Source organism: Photinus pyralis, unplaced genomic scaffold, assembly GCF_008802855.1.
Source record: "Photinus pyralis isolate 1611_PpyrPB1 unplaced genomic scaffold, Ppyr1.3 Ppyr1.4_LG2, whole genome shotgun sequence".
Lineage (NCBI taxonomy): Eukaryota > Metazoa > Arthropoda > Insecta > Coleoptera > Lampyridae > Photinus > Photinus pyralis.
In genome coordinates, this window is record NW_022170403.1 from 28,611,007 (window position 1) to 28,628,751 (window position 17,745).

The following is a 17,745-nucleotide window of genomic DNA, read 5'->3' on the forward strand; positions in this document are numbered from 1 at the left end:
CCCCAACTCAGATTTTTAATATAAGACAGGAAATATTGTTGCATCCAGACACAATCAGTGTCGTCGAATTCAGCAGTGGTATCAATTGAATTCAGTATCGCCCGATTCCAACCATATTTCTATTAGCAGATTTACGTGTCTATTTTGAACCACTTCCATTCTCCTTCTTTTTTGTCACGAACTCAGCTGCCACTGCGGTTTTCTGTTCATAGCTTTTGATGCCGTAGTCAAATTTAGAAAATTCTATCAGTTTTAGATTCTACAGACCAAAATCGGCAAGAAAAAGTAAGGAAAGATAAAGGCACTGGATCTATGAGGGGGAACAAATTCTGAATTTTCACCAATTTCATTTGCCAGTTGATGGTTGCTAAATTATGACGTGTAATAATCGATTGTTTATTAATTTCAGATGGGCTTTACGTCCAATTTGCATCTACTATCCGTGGCGTAACTTCATTTTAGAGGCCCGTCTTCAAAAAAATTTAGGGGCCCTTTCCCTTACGCTTAATTTAACCACTGGATTTCTAATGTCAACCATCTTACAAATAAATGAAAGTGCACTATCCATACACCCCAGAAGATTCGAATTCTTTAGATAACACCCTCATATCTTCTGACGTTACTCGACTCGGAATTTATAAAAAAAACTTGATGGTTAGGGCTAGCTGCAGGAATTGCCTGTGAAGGCTTCGGCAATTGATCAATTTTAGCCAATTTATGTCATCGTTGTTCAAAGTTTTTTTTTTGCTTTTGTCTTGGAGGTCCTACTTTGGTATTTTCGTCCACTCTGAGATGTCTGATTTCAGAATTTCAAACGACTAGACCCGTTGACGTATATAGAGTCACCGCTGGAGATACATTAACCTTTAAATACAATGGTGTCATTTTACAGCAGTGTCACAATTTTTATATCAGCAATATTTAAACAATGGGTGCGTTCACCAGATGAAGCTACCAAAATGTCTGGTGAACAACTCACTCAACTACCAAAATCAGGAGCGCTTTATAAGCTTGAAATACAACTTTAGTCTAAGGTTACTGTATCCAGGACCTTCAGATACCTTCTGGCCCGGATAATTAACACAGTATTTCATGTACTTTATGCAAAGAGACATCGAAATGTTATTTTTCACCAATGGGACAGGAATGGAGTTGCTTTTAAATCTATTTGAGCTGGCTACTTTTGAGCATATCAAATTTTGTATTAGATTTAAATTACTCAAATTATTCATTACTTCCTCCGATTATTAATTTTTTGTACATTTTGCCGAGGCCCCTTTTAAATCGGGGCCCGTCCTCATTGCGTACCTCTGAGGCATTGTAGTTATGCCACTGTCTACTATTCTGAATTGCATACCAGAATCAAATTCTTCTAACCGCAGCTAAAAGTCATGCTCGGGCTAAAGATTCCAATTTAATTTGCCTGAAACTTCATGACGTATTCTTCCACATTAAAAATGAATAATAAACACTAGTGCACGAAGATAACCTTTACACGGTACGATTAGTTTGCTCATTAATATCTCTAATTTATTTCCAATAGTACCTCTGATTTAGTTACAATACATTCATGGATCGGTTAACTGCTTACCTGTTTCTGCCACTATTCTCTATTTTGTGTTTAATTTACGTGTATTGCAAACGATGCTATTCTTACTGGGAAAAAAGGGGTGTACATGCATTATCAAAACCTGCTCTAATTTTCGGACATTCAAAACCCTTCCTCAAGCGAGAATCTGCAGCGCGGGATATTTTTAAAGAGATTTACGATGAGTGCAGGCAAAAATCGCAGAAAATCAGTGGTTTTTATTTTTTCACAAAACCGTGCTTAGTGATTTGTGACTTAGATTTGGTGAAAAGGATAATGAAAACGGATTTCGAGCACTTTACCGATCGACTCTTCCACAATCACGAATCAGATCCTCTCAGTGAGCATATGGGATCCTTAAAGGGTGAAAAGTGGAAGAAGTGCCGACTGAAACTGTCCCCCGCGTTTACATCCGCGAAAACAAGCATGATGTTTCCGACCATCGTCAAGTATATTGATGAATTCGTGGATATTTTGAAGAAATCCTCCTTCGAGCACGCAGAGGTGGAAATCCGTGATTTGGTCGATAGGTTTTCGATTGATGTCATTGGTTCTTGTGCGTTTGGTATCGAGTGCAATAGTTTAAAAAATCCGAATTCCGACTTTGGATACTACGCGAGGAATTTTTTTAGTACGTCTTTAAAGGACTCTTTGGTCATGTTGCTGACATGTCTCTGCCCGTCTGCCCTTTCGCTTGTTAGAGTACGATCGATTAGGAAAGACATAGGAGATTTCTTCCTAAAAGTAGTTGGGGAAAATATCAAATTTCGCGAAGACAACAACGTAATCCGGAAGGACTTCTTGCATCTTCTTCTTCAGGTCAGAAACAACGTTGCAATAAACGAAAATGCAGTAGGGATCATAAAAGACAATGCGGACAGTACGCCGCTACTAACCGAAACGAACGTAACCGCACACTCAATTGTGTTTTTTATGGCTGGGTACGACACTTCAGCATCCACGATTGCTTTTTGCTTATACGAGCTGTCTCTTGATCTTGACATACAAGCCAAGGCACGGAGGGAAGTTGTACAAATTTTAGATGAACATAACCAGGAGTTTTGCTACGAGGTGGTCAACAAAATGGGTTACATCGAGAAATGTGTTAAAGGTAAGTGGTGATGAACGGTGCGTATTTTTAATAATCACATTGCAGAAACTCTGCGCAAATACGCACCACCCCCAGCACATTTGAGAGAATGCACAACCTCATATAATTTACCAGACACAAACTTGCTGATAGAAAAGGGCACGCCCGTTTTCGTGCCCGTTCACGGTATCCACATGGACCCTGAAATTTATCCGGATCCGGAAAAATTCGATCCAGAAAGATTTACCGACGAATGTATCGCTGCACGTCATCCTTGCGCGTGGATACCATTTGGTTTTGGTCCAAGAATGTGTATCGGTAGTTTGTAATTATTGCGTTAATTACTTTTCTAGTCATTTGCTTTCTAGGTATGAAATTTGGTATGACCGAAACAAAATCGTGCATAGCTAAGCTGCTGCTCAATTTCGAATTTAGAACAAACGGTCTAACCGAAATTCCAATAAAGATTGATCCAAAGTCTGTCGTTACTAATTGTGAGAATGGCATATGGTTAACGATAAAAACTCTTGATTAGGTTATGTTGGTGCGTTTTTTTAATATTAAATGAAATATTCTTTAACTTATGGTAGTTAGTTTTAACAACAAAACTAATCTTCACTACTCAACGACCTGTACAGTAGACATAGAATGAAAATAGGTGTACTATTTCCTGGAACGATGGCATGTCTTACACACTCATCTTTTAAGTACTTCCGGGATCTCTAGAAAATCATTTAATTGTCACATTTGTTACCAACAGAGGCCACCTCCTCGCATGAGTGGCGTTATTGAGAAAACTGGTAGCCGCTCAAAAAAGCTCTGGCTGTTTTGAAACGGCACACAACATCTTCGATTTCCCTTGCTCGAAAAGGTCATACGTGCTAAAGGCGTGGAGGAACATCACTATTCCAGGGGGTAGTGAGAGATCTCCTCGAATGAATGATTCCTGTTCCACCCCTCGCACTTTTTTGGAGGGAAACAGTAATCCTTTTAGGAGCATCAAGAGGTCGACATCTTCTTTATCAGTGCCGAACTGCCGTTTTTCACATAAGATATCGCTGCATGTGGAGGCTGCATTACCTCGTAGACGTGGCTCTCCCTAGCAACACAGTTCCGTATAATAGTAGATCACAAGTCAATAATGATAGCTGTTATCCTCGAGGAATATTTACGAACTGAGCCGCTTCAGTCCACAAAGAAAACAAATGAGAAAAAGTATGTGTTGCCTTGAGCTGTCACTGTGCCTGCGTGAATTCCAAGCTTCAAGAGTTGCATCTCTTCCACGAGAGAAAGATGCTTGACCATCCCGATTTCTTTAATGTGCCATAATAACTCATATTATTAAAGATAATTATTTTGGAAAAACCTTTCTTTTTATGTAAAATTCATCGTGATTCACAGTTTTTATACAGGGTGTTTGGTTTTGTCTGTACGACCCTAAACTACATTTTGTCATACCAACGACCCTATATATTTTGGAGTTTTTCAAACGAGTGTAAAATTTCCAAAATTTTGATGTATCACTTGTTATATTTATATTAACTATTATTTGCAAAATTGCTTTTTATACATTAAAATAGTTTTATTGCTGACATCTAGGTTACCATGGCGAACAACAGATGGCAGGATTGTTTAAATGACAATTGGGTTATTTGGAACCTTTTTATATATTATATTTTTATATAAAAAAGTGGGGCATTAAAGAAATCGACTAAATTCGAGAAACGCCTCCTAGCGGCCAAACGATTAGAGATAGCTGAATTTCGTTTCGATCCAGAGCCCCAGATACCTAGGTCCATTTTTTTCTATCTCTCAAAACAAAGGGCGTTTCCATAAGAAAGTGTCCAATTTGGACCGCCCTGTAGAGTATTGAAAAACAATTTACATTCAAAACTCTATTTCTTAAAAAATCCGATTTCCTAATTTTTTGCCTGATACAAGTGAAGTATTGGTTTCTGAATCTTAAAATAAAGTTAAATAACTACTCCACAATCCTATTTCTCATGCCTAATTAATAACGCGTTCGGCAAACTTCCTGATGACATCATCACAAAAACATTTAAAATCGGCAACGTGACGTCAGCTTTGTGTATAATTAATACGTTTGAATAAAATTCATTCTGACATTCGACGTAACATCTAGTATTACTTTGGATTTCAAAATCAAGTCTTCCCCCTACGTACCAGGATTCAGTATCAATAAGGTTCGGTTCCATTTCATGCGAGTGATCCAGTATTCCCCTGGTTGAACGATTCAATGGGTTTTCTTTAAGGATTTTAAAAAGTTGGAATTTCAACATTTGAATAGTAAATAAACAGTTTTTCAAGATTTGGTTTATTCATTTTTTGACCTTTTGCAATTTTCCACTGTAATCAATAATTGTGTATGAAGAAAAAAAGAAATTTTCCATTTAACTTCAATATTAAGTAACGCAAGCCTTCTAACCGAGTGAAATATATGTATATATTTTTAGATTTCGATTTGTTTGTAATCAAGCAGATATTCCGTATTTTTTTCATTGTTAATTAAGGGGTTAATAATTTAATTAGGAGAAAAGCATCCAATTATAAAATTGTATATTTAAATGAACTGTAATTTTTAATTAATGTTTGCACTTACCCCTTTTTGATGAAATTCCATCGCCAGGAAATGGATACGAAGAAAAAGAAGGTAAATAAGGAGGTTAGAGTAAATTCAAATCTTCAATAACAGTTTGGAATTTGCAGTTCGCTATTGACACTGAACAAATTTTAATTGTTATTATTTAACAACAAACTAAACGCGTAACAGATTTTAAAGATTATATGAGGTCAAACCGTATAGGTAACTTATTTGCACGACGGACTAAATGCAATTGACCAGTTATCTACGGGACCCTGACAGATTACAAAATTGTGGGAAATAAAATATTCATTTTATCATGCATGTGAAAACCAAACAAAAATCGTAGTACAATTTTGGGCACTGGATGTTCAATGAAGCTAATAATGATTTGTGGAGGGTTGTAGATGATGGGCGAAATTGATTGATTCTAAACACTTAATATGTCAATGTTTTGGTATTTGTTTGCATTCCATTTTACTAACTAATCTGTATTTCCATAAATTTGTCTAGTCGATGGTAACAAAAATTTTCAGTGTAGACAATTTTCCATCGTGATTAAATTTCGATTCGATATGTACTAGGATTTTCAATCCTACAAATGTAACCAGCGTTACACTCTTTTCAAATTACATTTTATGCCGAATTTAGTTCAAAAATGTTCAAGAAACACGAACTTGGAGGGGTTGTTTTGGGGGAACTAATGAAATTAAACAGGATCGATGAAGCATGTGGTGTTTTCCCTCATGTAGTAGGTTACACAATTACAAAATGATTGTTTATAATACCTGCGAGTTCAAAATGCTGATTCGCCTAACATTTTGGTTTTCTTTAGGAATTGGCTTTTTCCTACCGCTTACAAAGGAAAAGTTTTGCAATAATAAGCCAAATTATAAAAAAAATGGATTGATCTGCAAAACTATAGTATGTGATTGGGCTCAAAATTGGTACGCAATAATGGAAAAGGTGGGGATGTTATTTTCCTGAGACATGTATGCTGTATGCAATGATCAGAAAAGAAATGACCTCAAATATAAGTATAGTTTTTTTTATAAAAAACAATGAAATCTTATAATTGTGCATAATAATTAAGCTTAGCAAGTGTTTCCGTCAATTTATTAAATATGCCTCAGTTCGTGGGCACTATAAATGAACATATATCTAAACCAGTCAAAATTTATGCTGAAATCTTTTCTATACTTAAACATATACCATTTTGAGGTACGTTTATAACAATTCGAGGATCGTAAACCATGGGGATTCTTGTTTTAGCGTTTACGATAAATTTGTAATTCAGAAGCAGCTTTGCTAAACATGTTTGTATTTCCACCGCAGCGAAGTTTGACCCTTCAATTAAAGAAAGTTGTGAAAAGGGGTTAGAATTTAAGAAAATTACCAATGCATCTTCTAGGGCCTAATCCAAACGCGGTATATGCTGCGGGAAGCCTTCTAGTGACTTCGTCCTCTGAAAACCTCTCTGGATTAAATACTTCCGGATTTGGGTAATAGAGTGGATCTTTGTGAATTGCCCTATTCATTATGAAAACAGCGGTCCCCTTTTCTATTACAGTCGCAGTGCCTGGTATGGTGTAGTCTTTGGTACACTCTCTGGAGTGAAACGGGATGGGTGAGTGTTTTCTTAGAGATTCTGCGAGGATGAATTATTTTATGATATTGTTAATTAGTATCTTACCCAACACACATTTCTCCAAGTAAGACATACCCATAACCGAATCATAGGTGAATCCCTGTTGTTCTACAATTTTTTTAATCTCGCCTCTTGCTTTTTCTTGTATTCCTGGGTTAACAGCGAGTTCATATAAGCAATACGACATTGTAAGAGATGAGGTTTCGTACCCCCCTACGAAAAATATAAGCGAATTTGCGACGATTCCAGTTTCGGTCAAAGCAGCGCCTTGAAAGTTGTTCGAATTACCAAATTCCTGATTATCTTTAATTTGTAGCAACAATTGAAGAAAATCATTTCGAACGACGTTATTGGCCTTTCGGTACCTTAAGGTTTCTGTAATGGTATTGAGGAAAAAGTCGGCAACTGGTTTTTGTACTGATCTGAACTTTATCTTCGCCAATAGATTCGGCCAAGTTATGGAGATTAATCTAATAAATAAATCAAGAAACGATGTGCTGTTGAAAAATTGCTTTATGCAGTGTGCGATCTTGGAGTTTGGGTCCTTTAGACTCGAACATTCTAGTCCAAGAGCACAACAACCGAACATATCGATAGCGGCACGATCAAGCAATTCATGAATGTCAACCTCGTCCGTTTCTATACTGTGGAGTACGTCTAGTAGCTCATCAGTGTACTTACAGATGGTTGGAAACATCATTTTCATTTTAATTTTCGTAAAAGCGGGTGATAATTGTAATCGCGCATCTTTCCACTGTTTACCTTTCATGGAAACTAAATGTTCGCTCAGAGGATCTGATGAATCGCCATGAAAAAGTCGATCCGTGAAGTGTTCAAAATCAGTTTTCATTATGGATTGGACTAATTCTACATCTCCAATAGCCAAACAAGGTCTTGATAAGAAATAGAATCCACAGAATCGTTTAGCGTTAGCGCAAGAAGAGTAGCAAACATCTGAAAGTACCTCACTAAGTCCCTTTCTCTGTAGTAGTACGTCTTTGGCGTTTCCAAATGGAAAAATCGGCTTAAATGGTACGCATACTCCTCTTTTGCCCCAATACGTAAATGAAATTTTAAAATATAAGTAGAAAGCTAATAATAAAACTAAAGGACATGCTAACGTGCCGACAAAAATCAGCTCGAGGACACTGGCCATTTTGTCTTGAGCTGAAAGGAAATTAACAATTGCAGTATTTTATTGAATTCCGCCCCTACTTTTGTTTCTATAAGTAAATGAAATTTTTTTGGTGTTTGTGACTTTGGAAAATGCTATATAACACACATCGGTACAGCACGATTGGGGCCAGATGCCTGCTCTTGTAAACATAGCGCTAATAGTTAGAGTGCTAATAGAAGCGTTAATGAAAAGTGCTAACACACTGCATTCCATTGTAGCTAAGTTTTCTTTACAGATTCGCCACAAAACTCCTAGAACAATTTACTTTATCGCATTTTCAGGTATAAACCCTTGCATAAAATTAGTCAATAAATACAATGGCATGTGTTTTAAATAGTCATAAAATTAAGTTATCTACAGTAGGAAAAATACTTACATTAACAGTAATTAGGTAATTTCGATTTGTGGTTTCAAACTGTCGTCTGGTATTAAATACATTTGTTTAATAATATTTGAGGAACTGGAAAACAGTACATATTTGTAAAACAAGCTTGATAAAATGGGCCTCCGACGGATTTTCTTTCAAGTTACAAATTATGACAGTTTAACGTTATTGGCGTATTTGCGTTATAATAATATTTCAAAATTTGTCTACGCATGATAAGCTTCAAGTAACATTTGACTTTTGAGGAAAGTGATTAGATTTACAGGTCATATCCACTGATAATGAATTTTTATTTAGATTGTGAATTTACCAATTGTTTACATTTTTGAGCGTACACATTATAAATTATTAACGAGCTCCTTGCGAGTTTATAATTTTGCGTCGTCTGTCCGTCTCTCCGTCCGTTAGGAAAGTATAGGGTACCGTAGTTTAGACTAATTATGCTAATGGAGTATCATCCGTCACCTTGGAAAACTCACGTATGGTACAATCTTTAGATCCTTTACAATTTTCGCAAATTTATGATCCTGCTAGCGACCGTTTTACACTTTCAGTTTGGGAATGGGTCCTATTTTAACTTTTTAACACATTTTGATAATTCCCCGTTATGCTCCAGAAAGTTTAGAGGTTTCTTTTACATTACTGTCGTTTTAGTTTACAATGATGGAGTATCGATTTATTATTTGATTGAAAAATTATTTTTCCCTTTTATTTAAGCTATTTTTTAGAATACTTTCACAAGCTGTGAAGGTATTACTCCGAAATATCATTACCGAAATCAACTGCTATAATAAATGTATAAAAACACGAACTTAGGGGGGTTGTTTCGGGGAAACTAATGAAATAAAATAGGAAATGTGTTCACCCATGAAACAAACATAAATGGTGTTTTCTATCATGTAGTCAAAATTCGGTTTTTTAAGTTGTACAAAAATGGTTGTTCCATAATACTTGAGCCCGAAATGTAGGTTTATACACGGAATTGATCTAATACTTCTGCCTTTTTCTACCGCGTACAAAGATAAGTGATAAACCAAATTATACCCATGTACCCATAGGAGTGTCTAACTGAATACGCCTTCAGAGTGTGAATAAAGAATGTAAGTTGGTACCATTGGGATGGAAGAAATGTCACTTTTTGCTTTTGTCGTGGGAATGACGGGTACTAAAGCTGTTGAAATCTTTTGAAATCCTGAAGCATCCTGAAGTTAAAATTGCGGAAATTATCTATCTAAACGTCTTAACGTGATTTGAGTTTTTGCTAACCTTAATCTAGGTAAGCATATTTTTATATTTCCGCTGCTTACTTTTTCATTATTTATAGATTAGGTTTATGTTTCACTGGGAGAACGACTCTTCCCTGACTAGCCGGTCAATCCCGTTTCTTATCCCTAAAGAGTAGCTACAATACTAAAGTCATTATACCTGGTAACCTCATGGATTATACAAACCTTTTCTGCATGAATTCGTTTTTTGTGAAGATTCAAAAGCAGTACGGTTTTACAATTGGTCTGAAAAGAAATGACAAAACTAAGGATAATTGAAACGCTTTTATGAAAAACAATCTTATGTATTAATTGTGCATTAATATGCATAATAATTGGGTGGTTCCGTCAATTTATTTAATATACCGCCGCTTGTAGAACCAAGGCGCTATAAATGAACAGATCTCAACCCTTCAAAGCTTATGCCGAAATCTTTTCTATAGTTAAACATATACCATTTTGAGGTACGTTTATAACAATTCGAGGATCGTAAATCATGGGAATTTTTGTTTTAGCGTTTACGCTGAATTTGTAATTCAGAAGCAGTTTCGCTAGACAGGTTTGTGTTTCCACCGTGGCGAAGTTGGAACCTTCAATTAAAAATTGTGTAAAGGAGATAGACTTAAAGAAAATTACCAATGCATCTTCGAGGACCAAATCCAAATGCTGAAAATGCTGCGGGAGACCTTTTAGAAACTTCATCCTCTGAAAACCGGTCTGGATGAAATACCTCCGGATTTGGGTAATGGAGTGGATTATTGTGAATTGCCCTACTTATTATGAAAACAGCGGTCCCCTTTTCTATTAAAATCTCAGTACCTGGTATGGTGTAGTCTTTGGTGCACTCTCTGGGGTGAAACGGGACGGGCGAGTGTTTTCTTAGAGATTCTGCAATAATGAATTAGTTGATGATGTATTATTAATTACAAATCTCTTACCCAGTACACATTTCTCCAAGTAGGACATACCCATAACCGAATCATAGGTGAATCCTTGTTGTTCTACAATTTTTTTAATCTCACATCTTGCCTTTTCTTGTATTCCTGGGTTAACAGCGAGTTCATATAAGCAATATGTCATTGCAAGGGACAAGGTTTCGTACCCCGCTATGAAAAACATAAGCGACTGTGCTACGATTCTAGTTTCGGTCCAATCGCTGCCTTCTTCTTGTTTATCTTTAATTTGTAGTAACAGTTGGAGAAAATCATTTCGAACAACGTTATTGGCCTTTCGGTACCTTAAGGTTTCTGTAATGGTATTGAGGAAAAAGTCCGCAACTGGTTTTTGTACTGATCTGAACTTTATCTTCGCCAATAGATTCGGCCAAGTCATGGAGATTAATCTAATAAGTAAATCAAGAGACGATGAAGAGTTGAAGAATTGCCTTATGTAGTGAGCGGTCTTTGACTTCGGGTCCTTTAGACTCGAACATTCTAGTCCAAGAGCCCAACAGCCAAACATATCGATAGCGGCACGATCAAGCAATTCATGAATGTCAACCTCATTCGTTTCTCCGCTGTGGAGAACGTCCAGGAGTTCATCAGTGTACTTACAGATGGTTGGAAACGTCGTCTTCATTTTAATTTTTGTAAAAGCGGGTGATAGTTGTAATCGTGCAACTTTCCACTGTTTACCTTTCATGGAAACTAAATGTTCGCTCAGAGGATCTGATGAATCACCATGAAAAAGTCGATCCGTGAAGTGTTCAAAATCAGTTTTCATTATGGATTGGACTAATTCCACATCTCCAATAGCCAAACAAGGTCTTGATAAGAAATAGAATCCACAGAATCGTTTAGCGTTAGCGTGAGATGAGTACAAAGCATCAGAAAGTACCTCACTAAGTCCCTTTCTTTGTAGTAGCACGTCTTTGGCGTTTCCAAATGGAAAAATCGGCTTAAAAGGTACGTATACTCCTCTTTTGTCCCAATACGTAAATGAAATTTTAAAATATAAGTAAAGAGCTAATAATGCAACGGAAGAACACGTTAACGTTCCTATAATAATAAGCTCGAGCACACTGATCATTTTGTCTTGAGCTGAAAGAAATTAAATATAATTGAGATATTTTGTTGATTTCCACAGTTCGTTCGTTTTATTAAACACCCCATAGTTTTTCTTCCATAAATAAATGAAATTCTTTGGCGTAGTTTGGCGCCATATCAGTTTGAAGATTTTCTTTAAATTTGGCTTTTGTAAACATGTCCCTAATCGTTAAAGTGCGAGGTATGACCAATAGAAGCGATAATAAAAATGGCAACACTGCACTCCATTGCAGCCAAGTAATTTTTTTATTCGAATAACTTTTTCTTTGCAGGTTCGGCATAAAACTTAAACAATCACATTTTCAGGTATAGTATTAACTCTTGGACTTTGTGCATATAAAATTAGTTAATAGAGACAGTTACATGTGTTTCAACTAGCCACAAATAGTTAAGTAAGCTACAGTAGGAAATATACTTACATTAGCGATAATTTAGTAATTTCGGTTTGTGGTTACAAACTGTCTTCTGGTATTATAATTCAATATATTTGTTTAACATTTAAAGCAAAACAGTACATATTATGTACTTCGGTACTTGCAGAACATTGATAAGATTGGGCCAAGTTAAAAATTTAGACAGTTTTAAATTACTGACGTATTTGCGTTATATAATAATATCTGATATTTCAACATTTTCCCATGCGTGTCATAGGCTTAAGTAACATTTGAGAATTGGGTATACAGCTCACATCAATTTGTTGATAATGAATTTTTGATGTTAATGGTGAGTAAATAAGTAGTTTCCCAATTATTTACATTTGACCCAGATAGTAAGCCATTAGTTATTTCAAATCGACATATTTCGCGCAGTGGACTTCAGATTGTAGTAAATCGCAGTGAGATATCTGTTAGCGACTATGAAATAGGAAGAAGATTTCAAAATCCTATTAAACCAGAAGTAAGTTGGATTTTTGCAGTTAGCTAATCCCTTGGAGGTATTAGAACATGGTTTCAAATAGGAAACGACTTGCTAAACTGTTGGAGGATTTAAAATTATTCCTCTGCAGTCTGTAGGTACACACTTATACGTTACCAGGGGTGTTAAATCAAGATTGTTTATTCCTCTAATCAAATTCGGAAGGGAGGCCAGTGGATCCACTTGTAACATCGGGTTTTGTGACAGCGCAACGTACAGAATTGCGCTAATTTGGAAAAAAAGGTTCCCCTCTTCTCTCTGAGTAACCACTTCTCTGATTCTAAGGTGTTCGCGCGGGCTGTTTCGGAACTATAAGTGCCAGGTGGCCCAATCTTACACTGCACGCTGTAATCCTTCCTCTGCCCATAAAAGAAAACAGCATATCTATATCTCAACAAATAAGAAAGTTTTGAATTTTCTATTGGAGCTGTTATATGAGACTTTTGGTTGTTTTTTGACCCTTAAGAATCCGAAATAGCCTAGAGCTCAAATAATATCAGGTTACGGTTCCTGGGAAAACTAACCTCTATTTTGGGGTTCAAGAGCTATCCTCCGCTAAGGATTCTCAATCCGTTGGCCCTAGGATGTAACCAAGAAGGGCTCCGCAAATGGGAAGAAGCAGTTTCCGTGATCTCGATGTCAGCGTATCTGAAAACCCGAAATTCCGCCAAATACCGAGTCACAAACTGCAACAGATATCGGAACAGCACCGCCACCAGCTCACCGATACGGAAACGGACGTCACTCTGGTTGACGCGAAGAAATTTTTTTCCCAATGCACCATCTACAAAGACACTCCAGGAGGTAGATGTCATTGAAGAGGCCGGAATTATCATCGACTTGCCCAAAATGTGTTGGGACACGCATGACCGGTTGCCACAACCAGTACTGAATATAGAGGTTTTGATCGTGGACACCGCACCTCTGGCATTAAGAACGGAAGAAGGAAGATATCTCACCCAAGATGAAAGAAAGGCGCTCGCGCAGGTACTCGTTCAAAATGAACTCGGTCTATTCATTATGTAATATTTTTGAAACGTATAAAAGGAATTTTCCAGTGTAATCAATATTCGTGTATGATGCTAGAAGAAGAAAAATAGTTTTCTATTTAACTCTCCAGGACTCGCGTTACGAGCATTTCTGTCAAGGCTTTTACTAATCTGCAGGTTCTATGAAAGGTAGCTAACTCATCATCCCATCAGAGCTTCTGGGTGACTTTTTATAATTGTTGATCAATATTATTGAACATTCAGAATGTTGAGTGTATGTGTGTATTGGCTAGCCGAATTCCACCATGAGCCCAACCATGAGAGTTTTTCTCATCGAGCGAGTTATATCGTTGTATTCTTTTAAAGTGTGGTCAAGTTTTGTTAAGTGAATATAAGTTTTTTTTTAAACAAATGTTGGATACTTTTCCAAAATAAATCAGTGGAAATTCTGTGTTTTATTTACATACAGATCAAACATTTTGTACAAAAAAGCGCGAATAATGCAGGGTTAAAAATAATAAGCAAGCGGTTCCGCCAGTTTATTTAATATGCCTCAGCTTGTAGTCCGAAGGCGCTATAAACGAACATATCTAAAGCGTTCAAAGCTTATGCTGAAATCTTCTCTATACTTAAACATATACCATCTTGAGGTCCGTTTATAATAGTTCGAGGATTGTAAACCATGGGAATTTTTGTTTTAGCGTTTATGCTGAATTTGTAATTTAGAAGCAGTTTCGCTAGACATGTTTGTGTTTCCACCGTAGCAAAGTTTGAACCTTCAATAAAAAAATGTGGCAAGGAGTTAGATTTAAAAAAAATTACCAATGCATCTTCTAGGTCCGAATCCAAACGCTGTAAATGCTGCGGGAGGCCTTTTAGTAACTTCGTCCTCTGAAAACCTGTCCGGATTAAATACCTCCGGATTTGGGTAATGGAGTGGATCTTTGTGAATTACGCTATTCATTAAGAAAATAGCGGTTCCCTTTTCTATTAAAATCTCAGTACCTGGTAAGGTGTAGTCTTTGGTGCACTCCCTGAGGTGAAACAAGAAGGGTGAGTGTTTCCTCAGAGATTCTGTCAGAACGATTTATTTTATGATATTATTAATTACTCTCTTACCCAGCACACATTTCTCCAAGTAAGACATACTCATAACCGAATCATAGGTGAATCCTTGTTGTTCTACAATTTTTTTAATCTCACCTCTTGCCTTTTCTTGTATTCCTGGGTTAACAGCAAGTTCATATAAGCAATATGCCATTGCAAGAGATGAGGTTTCGTATCCCCCTATGAAAAATACAATCGAATGTGCGACGATTCCAGTTTCGGTCAAAGCGGCGCCTTGAAAGTTGTCCGAATTACCAAATTCTTGATTATCTTTAATTTGCAGCAACAATTGAAGAAAATCATTTCGAATTACGTTATTGGCCTTTCGGTACCTTAAGGTTTCAGTAATGGTATTGAGGAAAAAGTCGGCAACTGGTTTCGGTATTGATCTGAGCTTCATTTTCGCCAACAGATTCGGGCAAGTTACGGAGATTAATCTAATAAATAAATCAAGAAACGATGAGGAGTGGAAAAATTGCTTTATGCAGTGTGCGATCTTCGAGTTCGGGTCCTTTAGACTCGAACATTCTAGTCCGAGAGCACAAGAACCGAACATATCGATAGCGGCACGAGCAAGCAGTTCATGAATGTCGACTTCGTTCGTTTCTCTTCTGTGGAGTATGTCTAGGAGCTCATCAGTGTACTTACAGATGGTGGGAAACATCATTTTCATTTTCATTTTCGTAAAAGCGGGTGACAGTTGTAATCGTGCATCTTTCCACTGTTTTCCTTTCATGGAAACTAAATGTTCGCTTAAAGGATCTGACGCATCAGAATGCAAAAGTCGATCCGTGAAGTGCTCAAAATCAGTTTTCATTATGGATTGGACTAATTCTACATCTCCAATAGCCAAACAAGGTCTTGATAAGAAATAGAATCCACAGAATCGTTTAGCGTTAGCGCGAGATGAGTAGCAAGCATCAGAAAGTACCTCACTAAGTCCCTTTCTTTGTAGAAGCACGTCTTTGGCGTTTCCAAATGGAAAAATCGGCTTAAATGGTACGTATACTCCCCTTTTTTCCCAAAACGTAAATGAAATTTTAAAATATAAGTAAAGAGCTAATAATGCAATGGAAGAACACGTTAACGTTCCTATAATAAGCAGCACAAGAACACTGGCCATTTTTGCTTGAGCTAAAAAAAATTACCTGGTTAGTAAATGTTAATTGAGATATATGATTGAAATTCACAGATCGTTTAATTAAACACCCCCTAGTTTTTCTTCCATAAATAAAGAGAAAATGTTTGGTGTGGTTGAACCTTGTGACTTTGGAAAGTGCTATAAACAAACATACCGGTACAAAACGATTGACCCGATATCAGTCGTAGATTTATTTAAACTTTGCTCTTGTAAACGTAGCCCTAATCAGAGTGCCAATGACCAATAGAAGCGATAATGCAAAATGGCAAGAGCGCCACCATTATTTTATCAGTTTTCATGGATTCATATAAAATTAGTTAGTAGATGCAATTACTGCTTTCCATTTGAGAGAAAGAGGAGCTCCAAGCTGTACCGTGCACGATGCCCTGTGTTCCTTTTAAGAAAGTTTCGAGCTCTGACACGCCCGAAATTGAACCACTTGAAACACTTTTGTGGTTATTTACCTACGGTGAATGTCAATTCAAATGTGTGCAAAATGAGCTGCTCCTAACGAACTGCACCAGAGCTTCTCGCACTCAAATGGCGAGCAGTATATTTCCTTTGTTTTAACCAGCCACACATAATTAAGTAAACTACAGTAGGAATGATACTTACATTAACGATAATTATTTAATTTCGGTTTGTGAATTGTGATTACAGACTGTCGTCTGGTAGGTATTGCCATGCAATATATATGTTTATATTTAAGGAATGGAAAAACAGTATCTACATTCTAAATATTTTTAGAAACTTGATAAGATTAGGCATCTCACCGATATCTTCTTCATACACTTTAGACTGGTTCACTTTTATAAAAAAAACAGCGGTTTAACAAGTTCTAGGGGCAGTTCAGACAACATTTGGCCAAATAGGTTTTTTTTTTTTTACTAATTTATCACACATTTATGAACACAAATATCGATGTTGGAACCTCGAAATCTGAACAGGAAATCCAGAATTCAAGATGGCGGCCAATTTCCGAAAATGTTGATCTTTTCACTCATGCGACTGATTGTTTCGATCTTTAAACGGTTTTGCACATTCTTCTACACTCATGTTTGCATTTGCATATGAGTTGGTTGATAGTTAGGGTTATGGCTTCATAAAAAAACGTTGCGGTATTTGGTAAGCTGACAATAATAATAGGATTATATTTTCTAATATTCATCTTTATTAGGCCGTGGTAAAGCAGTATTTTGAAGAGGAACCTGCATCGGCTGCGCAAAGTTGGCTACAGCTACTTTCAACAGATCGTAGTTTAAACTTTTTCCTTTGCTACGCAGAGGAACGCTTCCTCGATCCCAACCGGCATCTTATATGTATACAAAGACGGCCAGAATTGGAACTGACGCATCTTGGTTAATAAAGCATCGACAGCGTCTCCGTATGGATGCTCAGAGGATGCCTAGCAACGCCACTTACCGATGCGAAGGCAGAAATAACACCCAGGTTTACAAATAGCCAATGAAGAAAATCGACCCTGAATGTTCGTGATGGACTTTGTAATTACTGGCCCAAATGAATAAAAGTGAGCAAAATTCAAAGTAAATGCTCGTGAGTGCTCCTTCACACTGGGCGACTTAGAAGCGCTGCTAAGCAGCAGGACAGGACGCAGTGCAGCGCTGCTAAAGAGACCAGTATGAAGGGACACTTACGAGTATTTACTTCGAATTTTGCAAGTACAAGCATATGCTTCCTTTTATTCATACGGGTCATTGTGTGCTTTGTATAATTCAGACCTTTTGATCTACCAAGGCCATATATTGCATTTATTATAAAAGTTTACTAGCAGT

General features: G+C 36.9%; 3 protein-coding genes across 11 annotated transcripts in view; 1 reads left to right on the forward strand and 2 right to left on the reverse strand.

The window, feature by feature from the left end:
• Positions 1–1,552: 1,552 nt before the first annotated feature.
• LOC116165129 (probable cytochrome P450 6a23) lies at positions 1,553–3,258 on the forward strand. The gene is made up of 3 exons (XM_031479435.1): positions 1,553–2,699; positions 2,745–2,996; positions 3,047–3,258. The coding sequence occupies exons 1-3, from the start codon at positions 1,571–1,573 to the stop codon at positions 3,211–3,213; spliced, it is 1,548 nt and encodes a 515-aa protein (XP_031335295.1). The 5' UTR covers positions 1,553–1,570; the 3' UTR covers positions 3,214–3,258.
• Positions 3,259–6,337: 3,079 nt separating this feature from the next.
• LOC116165128 (probable cytochrome P450 6a13) lies at positions 6,338–9,872 on the reverse strand. 3 transcript variants are annotated; one of them, XM_031479432.1, is made up of 6 exons: positions 9,757–9,872; positions 8,482–9,692; positions 8,144–8,356; positions 6,974–8,095; positions 6,677–6,928; positions 6,338–6,627 (listed from the first exon to the last, which is right to left on the reverse strand). In XM_031479432.1, the coding sequence occupies exons 3-6, from the start codon at positions 8,316–8,318 to the stop codon at positions 6,458–6,460; spliced, it is 1,719 nt and encodes a 572-aa protein (XP_031335292.1). In that variant the 5' UTR covers positions 8,319–8,356; positions 8,482–9,692; positions 9,757–9,872; the 3' UTR covers positions 6,338–6,457. The 3 variants fall into 3 exon arrangements, with proteins under 3 accessions (XP_031335292.1, XP_031335293.1, XP_031335294.1); XM_031479433.1 differs by lacking the exon at positions 8,144–8,356 and having other exon boundaries at positions 6,341–6,627; positions 9,757–9,869; XM_031479434.1 differs by lacking the exons at positions 8,144–8,356; positions 9,757–9,872 and having other exon boundaries at positions 6,343–6,627; positions 6,974–7,882; positions 8,482–9,243.
• A 172-nt stretch (positions 9,873–10,044) lies between these two features.
• Positions 10,045–17,745, reverse strand: part of LOC116165127 (probable cytochrome P450 6a13) — a 77,656-nt gene continuing 69,955 nt past the window's right edge. The window contains exons 3-6 of one of the 7 annotated variants that reach the window (XM_031479426.1): positions 10,694–11,794; positions 10,575–10,643; positions 10,392–10,525; positions 10,045–10,345 (exon numbers count right to left, since the gene is read on the reverse strand). In XM_031479426.1, coding sequence (XP_031335286.1) covers positions 10,307–10,345; positions 10,392–10,525; positions 10,575–10,643; positions 10,694–11,794 — 1,343 coding nt within the window. In that variant the 3' untranslated portion in view covers positions 10,045–10,306. Of the gene's footprint in view, positions 10,346–10,391; positions 10,644–10,693; positions 11,795–12,219; positions 12,354–14,144; positions 14,481–14,526; positions 14,779–14,823; positions 16,695–17,745 lie in introns of those variants that run through there. The other 6 variants (XM_031479429.1, XM_031479430.1, XM_031479427.1 and 3 more) reach the window with 6 other exon arrangements.